Raw genomic sequence first — 9,900 nt, forward strand, 5'->3', positions numbered from 1 at the left:
CCTGGCCATGGCCACAGAGAGCTCTGGGGTAGAGACCCTGCAAAGAGAGCTGGCTTGCTCCATCTGTCTGGAGTACTTTCAGGACCCGGTGTCGATACAATGCGGACACAATTTCTGCCGAGCCTGCATCAGCCAGTGCTGGGAGGGATCGGTTAGAAACTTCTCCTGCCCCCAGTGCAGAAAAACTGCCCGGAAAAGAAACTTCAGGCCCAACAGGGAGCTGGCGAGAGTTATCGAAATAGCCAAAGGGCTGAGTTTCCAGGCAGCCAAAGGCTTGGGAAGGTGTGAGAAACACCAGGAGGCTCTGAAACTGTTCGGTGAAGAGGATCAACCCCCCATCTGTGTGGTTTGCAGAGAGTCCCAGGCTCACAGAGCTCACACGGTGGTTCCCATAGAGGAGGCTGGCTTGGATTACAAGGTAAGGAAGCTCTGGCTAGGGCTAGAGAGTTCGTGCCTCTTTTTATTTGTTTTAATAGCACTGTTATTTCAGGGGACAAAGAGTAAGAGTCACACAGTCCTTCAGACACAGGACTTTGTGTAGACTAAACCCCCCAAGGCAAAGAAAACCTCACACACTAAAATACTTCAATCCACTCAAACCAGGAACAAATCCAGACCCGCCTGCAGACCCTGAAGAAAGAGAGGGCAAAGCTGCTGGGATTTAAAGAGACTGAAAAGGGGAGATGCCAGGAGCATCTGGTAGGTGCCTGTTGTTGTTACGCAAGCAGGGACATGGATTTGGGGGGCTGTGTGTCCGGGGGAGTTTCACTCTGTGAACATCAGAGGGGTAGCCGTGTTAGTCTGAATCTGTAAAAAGCAACAGAGGGTCCTGTGGCACCTTTAAGACTCACAGAAGTATTGGGAGCATAAGCATCTGAAGAAGTGAGGTTCTTACCCACGAAAGCTTATGCTCCCAATACTTCTGTGAGTCTTAAAGGTGCCACAGGACCCTCTGTTGCTTTTTACTCTGTGAACAGGGGAGGTAATTGTTGATGGGAGCTTGGCTGCCTGTGTGTAAGGTGGTAACTTCTGAACACTGCATCTGATCCATGCCAAAATTTCAGGGGATGCTCTAGGTCTCAACAGCCAGAGCCCTATAGATTTGGGGGACAACTGGGACATTCAAAGAGAGGGTAAAATGGGAGCCACCCACATCTGTGGATGGCCCTTGTTAACACATTGCAGTATAACAATAGCCCCGCTCATCTTCCCAATAGAGGGTAACTGTTCACACCCTGAATTACAAAAGGAATAATTGCTGTCCCTGGTAGAGGGAGCCATGGGGCGGGTACTTAGTCTGCAGGGGACGCCAGAGGGAGGAGAGAGACATAGCTCCCCTAATTGGGGGGTCCTGCTCTGTGTGGGGTGGGGAAAGGGTCCCTGGCATGAGGAGGTGAATTGGGGCCCCTGGTATGGTGGGATGAATTGGGGACTCTGCTGGGTGGGGAAAGGGGGCCTGGCATGGTGTGGTGAATTGTGGACCCTGCTCTGTGAGGGGGGTGGAAGGCCCCTGGCACGGTGGCCAGATCTGTGTCTTTGTATGTCCCTTTCCGTGGGCTGGATTGTGGCAGTGACTCCCTGCCCTGCATTGAGGCTGGGCCAGACCCAGGAGAGGGGCTGTGGCCACTGGACAGTGCAGGCATAGGGCCCTGGTCCTGCTTCCTTCTTCCCTTGTCACTAGGGCGACTAGCCCGGAGCTGTCCTGGGAGGTCTGCAAGTGTGGCCAGTCCCACACATAAGAGAGAGGCCCATTTTTCTCCTCCATCACATGCCCCTTATGCACCCTGCTGGGACCTGTCTCAGTCAGGGTCCCAGTGTTCCCATTTGCACATGGCTGGCTCTGGGGGTGTCAGAAGATCAGAGTTTTCCTCAGAACTTCTGAATTATTTTCTCCCCCTCCCCTGCCCGCTCTCACCAAGCCTCTGCCAAGGTCACTGTGAGTCCTGCCCTTCCTGCTACTGGAAAGGACTCAGATGTGAAGGCCCCCTTTTATCCGGGGACAGACGGATCAGGTCAGATATGAGGCTGCACCAGTCAGAGCCACCAGGGCCAAGTGTGAGGCTCTAGGAACCCTGGGGAGAGTAGCAGGCAGAGCATTTTTATTTCTCAGTATCTCAAGTGCTGCATTTTTAGATGTATTGATGTCTAAAGTCTCCCCTCTGCTTTATCAAATGTCACTTGACTGTCCTCATGTCCCTGCTAATAAGACCCTGGACTTGCCTTTTTGAGCCCAGACGAACGTTTTCCTTATAAAACCTCTTCCAAGAAAACATCTCTGTACAATCTGAAATTTGCTCAACAACTAGGAAACTGAACAAACCTCCGCTTGAGCAATTTAACTGGACAACATGGGAAGAAAGTAAAGCTCTAGCAGCACCAAATTAAAAAACAAATAGTTGAAATAAAATCTGGGTTTGTTTTGTTTTTTTAATTATTACTCTTATCCACCCTGGGTCCCTGAACTTCCCTTTCCCCTGTTTGTTACAGAAACAGACACAAGCCGAGAGGCAGAAGATTGTGTCTCTATTTCAACAACTGCACCAGACGCTGGAGGAAAAAGAGCGACTCCTGCTGGTCCGGCTACAAGAGCTGGACAAGACGATTGTGAGGATACAGAATGAAAATGTCACCAAACTCTCTGAGGAGATTTCCCGGCTCAGTGAGCAGATCAATGAGATGGAGCGGAAGTGCCAGCAGGCAGCGAATGAATTTCCACAGGTGAGAACTCCAATCTCTGCAGCGAAATGGAGATGGGGTTTTCTATTGCTTTGTATCAATCTTGATTGTAGTTCGTTTTCGTGCTGTGATTTGTCAGGGTGGCGGGAGAGGCGTATAATTATGGATCTTTCCAATCGAAATAAATAAACTCTATGAAGTTGGTGATCAGACCTCTTTTGGTCCAATGTCTGGGCACCTCACAAATATTAATGAAGATCTACTCATCAGGGTCTATAGTAGGTATGTTCTATCATCCCCATTTCATGGATGAGGAACTGAGGCCAGAGAGACTAAGTGATTTCCCTAAAGACACAGGGCCAAAGTCTCTGACGATGTCAAGAACTGACTCTGGGTCTCTTGAACCCCATTCCTGTGCCTTCATCACAAGGCCGGCCTTCTTCTCCTGCTTTGTTTGGGCCAAGAAAGGGTCTTGGGTCAATGCTTCAAGGCAGTTGTGCTAACCCAGTGTTTCTCAAACTGGGGTCCGCGGTCTCACTGATCAACTCCTCCCGCTCCTTCCCTCAACTCCTCCCCCTCCCTCCCAGCACTTCCTGCTGGGAGGGAGAGGGAGGAGTGGGGATGCAGCGTGCTCGGGGGAGGGGGTGGAAAGAGGTGGGGAAGAGGAGGGGTGGGGTGGGGTCTTGGGGGAAGGGGGAAGGGGTGGAGTAGGGTGGGGCCTGGGACTGAGCGAGGATGGGGAGGCTTGGGGGTCCACGAAAATGTTTAAATCAAAATGGGGGTCCTCGGGTTGCTAAAGTTTGAGAACCGCTGTGCTAACCCGTCAAGAGGTCTGCACTGTGGCTAAAGGCCTACCCCCTTTAATCATGGTCCAGAGTGTATTTATTCATTATTAGTTTACATTCACTGCTTTGTGCTTCAAAGGGACAGTGACAAGAAGGGGTAGATTTAGTGAAGGTGCAGTAAATACACCTGAGGTTACACTGTTCATTTTCACTTTTTGATTAAAAAAACTAGAGCAACATAAAATTAACCTGGCACACACGATATGGACTTAAAGCTGGCTAACTGACAGGTCTCAGTGTAATTGTAGACAGGGAATCGTCACTGAACACATATGTTTCTAGTGGGGTCCCTCAAAGATCGGTTCTGGCCCTATGCTATTTAACATAGGCTGGTGATGGGACAGTAGATTGGGAGGGCTCTGAGCTACTACAGCGAATTCTTTCCCAAGTGTCTGGCTGGTGGGTCTCGCCCACATGCTCACGGTCTAACTGATCGCCAGATTTGGGATCAGAAAGGAATTTTTCCCCGTATCAGATTGGCAGAGACCCTGGGGTTTTTTTGCCTTCCTCTGCAGCATGGGGCATGGGTCACTTGCAGGTTTAAACTAGTGTCAGTGGTGGATTCTCTGTAACTTGGAGTCTTTAAACCATGATTTGAGGACGTCAGTACCTCAGCCAGAGGTTAGGGGTGTATTAGGAGTGGGTGGTGAGGGTCTGTGGCCTGCAACGTGCAGGAGGTCAGACAAGATGATCACGATGGTCCCTTCAGACCTAGGAATCTATGAAAAAGTGTAACCAGGTACAGAGATTTATGTAGTGTCAGTTTTCATTATTAGCACTGTGGGACTGAATCTCTCTCTCTTTCTCCCTCTCTCTTCCCCCCTCCCCTCCAGGATGTCAGAAGCACCTTGAGCAGGTATGTGTTGCCTTCTCACTCCTCCCTCGGGCTTCACCGTGCTGGGAAGGGTTCCAGCCAAATGCATGGGGGAGGATTAAAATTCAGATCCCAGCCTTCCTCGGCCGAACAAAATCCTGGGCTTGGTGCCCTTTATTTAAGGCCCTGTGATTAATCATCCTAAAGGCTGGATTATTCACCTGAAAATAACTCCTTTCCCCTCCCTGGAGCTGGTCTTTCTTCACGTCGCAACTAAAGCATGTTAACTGGACCTGTGGGGGAAACTGGTGCCTTGACTGACAGTGTTCTGAGGCTGGGATCCACAGAGCAATTCAGTCACCTGACCCCTCAATCCAGCAGTCTTCACTATCCGAAATTCGTACTGACAGGTGATGTGATACATTATATGTTATAAAACAATGAATTAGAACATAAGAACGGCCATACTGGGTCAGACCAAAGGTTCATCTAGCCTAGTATCTGTCTTCCGACAGTGGCCAGTGCCAGGTGCTTCAGAGGGAATGAACAGAACAGGTAATCATCAAGTGATCCATTCCCAGCTTCTGGCAAACAGAGGCTAGGGGCACCGTCCCTGCCCATCCTGGCTACTAGCCATTGATGGACCTATCCTCCATGAATTTATCTAGTTCTTTTTTGAACCCTGTTATAGTCTTGGCCTTCACAACATCCTCTGGCAAAGAGTTCCACCGGTTAACTGCAATCTGTCTTTCTAGGTGCAAGAAGGGGAAGTCCCAGCAGCAGGTGGAGATTCCTCTTGAGCTGGAGGAGTTCCTCAGTGAATTCTCTCAGGGGAACAGTGTCAGGAAGACGCTGAAGGAATCCAAAGGTACTGAGGCAGGAAATGGAGCTGTAACTCTGAATGTGAGAGGGGGCGGGCTCTGCCTGATCAGCTGATAAGGTAAAACCAAACACCCAAAGAGGACAGGCAGCTGGTCCAATATCTGAATCAAGTGAAGATTCTGGGGAATTATCCTTATGACTTAGCAGGAATGACATGAATGTGATTCCTTGGTCAAGAACCTGCTTATGCTAATTATTGAGGGATGTAAAGTCTTTTGGAGGACTTAAACTCTATTGTTGACGCCGAGGGCCCATGTTGTGTTCTTGATTCTGTTTAATTTCAATCTGGCTTTCGTAGAAATTTTCTCTAGGTGCAATTCACCTCAAACAGAGTGACCAACCCAAGGGTTTTTCCTCTCCCTCTGGGTACCTCTGCATCTTTCCCGTAATTAAACCACAGTTCTCCCCCTCTCTCCTTTCCCCCGATTCGGAGGCCTCTGTGCCCTGTTCTTAGGGGTGAGGGGGGAATCTCCCCAGGCATAGGTGCCGACTCCGTGGGTGCTCCAGGGCTACAGGGAAAAAATAGTGCGTGCTCAGCACCCACCAGCAGCGCCCCCACAATCAGCTCCTCCCCCTCCCCACCAGTGCCTCCCGCCTACCAGTGGGCCCTGCCAATCAGCTCCTCCCCCTTCCCCCAGTGCCTCCCGCCCACCGCAATCAGCTGTTCAGCAGCGTGCAGGAGGCGCTGGGGGGGGGGGTGAGGAGCGAGGGCAGGGGCACTTGCGGGAGGGGGTGGAATGGAGTGGGAAGGGGTGGGGCCTTGGGGGAAGGAGTGGAGTGGGGGCGGGGCCTGGGGCGGAGCAGGGGTCGAGCACCCCCTGGGATATGATAAAGTTGGCGCCTGTGTCCCCAGGTGCTGCCTCTCTAAGGCCCAGGAATAGCTTGCTCTAGGAACAGGTTCATATTGTCCATATTGCAGAATATGTGTATGTGGTGGCAGAAGATCTGTTTGCATTGTCGGTGGGGGGAATGGGGGGCGGGTTTAAGAAATAGTTGTGAATGAAGAGAAATAGCAGCTCCCCCGTTAAAAATAAGGCAGAGGCGGTTGGGGTGACTCTTGTGGAGCCCTGTAAGCAGAGGGCGCTGCTGTGTGGGAGCCAGGCATGTCGCCGGGGATCGGCTGGATGTGGTGGGGGTTTACCCTCTCCCCATGGCTGGGTGGGGAGGGGTCTCTCCAGCTGGTGCCTCTGGCTCCTCCCACTGCCAGATTTCTTGTCTGTGTACTGCCCCCTTCTCTTTCCTTGCCCGGGGGGGTGAGGTGGGTTCCCAAACTGCAACTAAAGCTGATGCCTCCATCCGGGCATCCTCCCCTGCTTCGTCCCTGATGATGGGAGTGGGGGAGAAGGCAGGGGGCAGCCATAACAGCACCCTTCTAGATTCTGGCAAGAGGGGGCTGCAGTGAAATCCCAGCTCAACCCCAGCACAGAGGCAGCTGCCTGGGACCCAGGACAGCGAGGCAGGAAATCGGGGAGTGTCCTAGCGAGGATGGGGCTGCTGGGGAGTGTGAGAAATGGTCCCAATGTCCACTAAAGCTGAGCTCTGCCTCTAACCCTCTGATTCTCTCCCCCCCCAGTGAATGTGACTCTGGATCCAGATACAGCTCATCCTGAACTCACGGTGTCTGAGGATCGGAGAAGCGTGAGATGGGGAGACACGCGGCGGCGAGTGCCTGACAATCCCAAAAGATTTGACGCTGAGCCCTGTGTGCTGGGCTGTGAGGGATTCACCTCGGGGAGACACTACTGGGAGGTAGATGTGGGGGATGGGGGATACTGGGCCATGGGGGTGGCCAGAGAGTCTGTGAGGAGGAAGGAAGAGATCAGCCATAGCCATGAGGCGGGAATCTGGGTTTTGTGCCAGTGCGTGGGTGAATACTGGGCCCCGACCTCCCCTCTGACCACCCTCTATCTGAGCTGGGACCCCAGGAGGATTGGGGTTTTGCTGGACTACGAAGTGGGGCGGGTGTCTTTCTTCGACGCGGACAACGAGAAACCCATCTTCACTTTCCCGCCGGCCTCCTTCGGCGGGGAGAGAGTCTGCCCTTGGTTCCATCTCTGTGGGGAGGACATGCAGCTCCAACTGTGTCCCTGAGGTGCAGGGCGGGACAGCCCCCATCTGAAGTGCATTTCTGGCCTGCCAAAGCAACCTCGAGATGGGAGCGATCTGACTAGATGTGAGAATGACTCTGACCGGCCTGTTGGTCCCTGTTCTCTATGATTCCAGAGGGCTGTACGTTTCTGCAGAGAATGAGACGGGGTGGGGGTTGAAGTATGATTTAGTATATCACAAAAGGAGCTCTTGTCTGTTGCACTGGGTAAAAACGACAGAAATAAACTCTTTTATAAACTGGGGTGGTGCTCTCTTTTCCCTGCCATGCCTACTGGGTTCAAGGCAGGCTATGTGAGAAAGATTATTCATTAATAGTGTAGTAAAAGCTGTGTTATCCGGCACTTTATGAACCGGAAAGCTCTATTAACTGGCATTTCTGATCTCTCCCAATACAAATCTTCAGTCTAGTAACCGGGACTAGTATACGGCCCAGGAGGTTATGCAATTGCACATTCTGCACTCTGCTTTTATGCAAAAGAGGCAGAAGACAAGTAAACAAACTAATATCAGGGATTTATTCAAAAAAAGCAGCTTCCAGGATGTGTTATAGGGTCAGTATAGATTCAGCCCAATCTCTTACACCTTCTACATCTACTGTACAATAATTGGTATTGATAATGCTGACCCGGAGGCACTGCAAGATCCTGAAGTGCCTTCTGAATCATCGAAGAAAGACTAAATAATGTTCAGTATAGCTTTAGTGATCTGGGTGTACACCATGCGCTGCCTATAGTGACATGCAGTGTCATAAGATAACCTACTATATAGAAAACTTTCCCTGTATACACCTAAGTGCTTCAAGAAACCAGCCAATCTGCCGTGCAATACTACGACTGAGTACTGCTGAGTACCAGTATTGCTGAGTACCTGTCTACTATTTTATACTGTATTCATTTTATTGTATTCTTACTCTTTGAAAATTGGTATTCCATTGGTAGGTATAACAGTTAATTGGAATTTTTGACTAACTGGCACCTCCATTCCCCCAACATGCCAGATAACAAAGCTTTTACTGTATAAATCTTTATTCATATTGTCATAGTAGCTAGGGACCTCAGTCACAGCTTGTGCTAGACAGTGTGCAAACAGAACACAAAGACAGTGCCTGCCCTCAATCCCTGTGTAGCGAGGTTGAGACTCACCGGTGCGGCGCCTCCTGCTGGTCGTCTAGGAATTATCTTTTTTCCAGCCTATGGAGTGCCCTCTGCAGACCAGTGTCTTGCCTGCTGCTGGCACCGTGTCCCTCCCGGACCCCAGTGCCCCTTACCCGTGGGTTTCTGCCCCCAGCAGTACCCCAAAATCTGACTCTCCCCTCCCAGGGAAACCCCCAACCACTAAACCCACCTTGCCTCAGTGGCTACTGCCAGTCATCATCTAGCCCCCACTCACTGGGGCAGACCAGTCTGTAATGGCCGCTCATCACTGGCAAGGGGGTAGGATCAGCTGCCTCTCTGCAGCCCCAGTACCTTTTGTAGGCCTTCACCAAGGCTTGCAGCCTGGGGGTTCACCAGGCTGGAGCTCCCCAGCTCCCTTTGCCCTTCCCCAGCATTGCTCCACTTCAGGTACCTCACTCTCAGACAGCTACCCCTTCCCACTCCCGGGCTAGAGTGAGACTCCTTCAGCTTCTGGCCCACAGCCCTCTTATCGGCCAGCTGGGCCCCAATTAAGCTGGCCACAGCTGTGGCTGCTTCCTCAATTAGCCTAGCCTTTCACAGCCACAGCCCTCTCCAGGGCTGCTTTTAACCCTTGTTTTCCAGGAGTGGGGCAGTTGCCCCACTACACCCTGCTTTCCCCTGATGTCTGCTGAGGCCAAATTTTCAGGCCTGGGTCCATCAAGTGCCCAGACACTGTGGTGACAGGGGGCCACCCACGTACCTAGGTGGAGAGGGGCTGGGAAGCTCCTGTGTGTGCAGCTATATCATCACAGCTGTTAATGAGGCTCAAAAGTCAGAACTTCAGACCCCAAATCACCCACCCCTTCCCCTTGCATTAAAGCAGTAAGGCTTTATCCCCGACAGCAGGGGGAAGTAACAGGTATTAGAATTATTTCTATCCTTTCTTGCTTTCCCATGAAACAAGGCCCATCAATTTACAGCACAGCTTGAGAGGAAAATATGAAGCTCCGTTCCCCTCTTATGTTAATATAAATCAGGAACACAGCAGAACCTCTGAGTTACAAACACCTCAATGGCGGTTGTTCGTCACTCCGAAACGTTCGTAACTGAACAAAACGTTATGGTGGTTCTTTCCAAAGTTTACAACTGAACATTGACTTAATGCAGCTTTGAAACTACTATGCAAAAGAAAAATGCTGCTTTCCCTTTATTTTTTTAGTAGTTAACGTATAACACAATACTGTCCTGTATTTGTACCATACTGTGTCTGCTGCTGCCTGATTGCGTACTTCCGGTTCCAAATGAGGTGTGTGAATGACTGGTCAGTTCATAACTATGGTGTTCATAACCCTGAGGTTCTACAGTAACTCCACTGGTGTCATGGGGGATCAGTCTTTGCTCTCACTTTTACCCATACCCATTTAGCAGAGCTGGAAACTAATCCACATATGGCCATATT

General features: G+C 50.9%; 1 protein-coding gene across 1 annotated transcript in view; it reads left to right on the plus strand.

The window, feature by feature from the left end:
- The window catches only part of LOC112109922 (E3 ubiquitin-protein ligase TRIM39-like), a 14,257-nt gene extending 6,714 nt beyond the window's left edge, over positions 1-7,543 (plus strand). Inside the window, exons 2-6 of the mRNA XM_029913170.1 lie at positions 604-699; positions 2,488-2,718; positions 4,355-4,377; positions 5,091-5,203; positions 6,791-7,543. Coding sequence (XP_029769030.1) covers positions 604-699; positions 2,488-2,718; positions 4,355-4,377; positions 5,091-5,203; positions 6,791-7,308 — 981 coding nt within the window. The 3' untranslated portion in view covers positions 7,309-7,543. The remainder of the gene's footprint in view (positions 1-603; positions 700-2,487; positions 2,719-4,354; positions 4,378-5,090; positions 5,204-6,790) is intronic.
- Positions 7,544-9,900: the final 2,357 nt, after the last annotated feature.

The sequence above is a fragment of the Terrapene carolina genome, unplaced genomic scaffold, assembly GCF_002925995.2.
Source record: "Terrapene carolina triunguis isolate 2854851 unplaced genomic scaffold, T_m_triunguis-2.0 Scaffold502, whole genome shotgun sequence".
In the NCBI taxonomy this organism is placed as follows: Eukaryota; Metazoa; Chordata; order Testudines; family Emydidae; genus Terrapene; species Terrapene triunguis.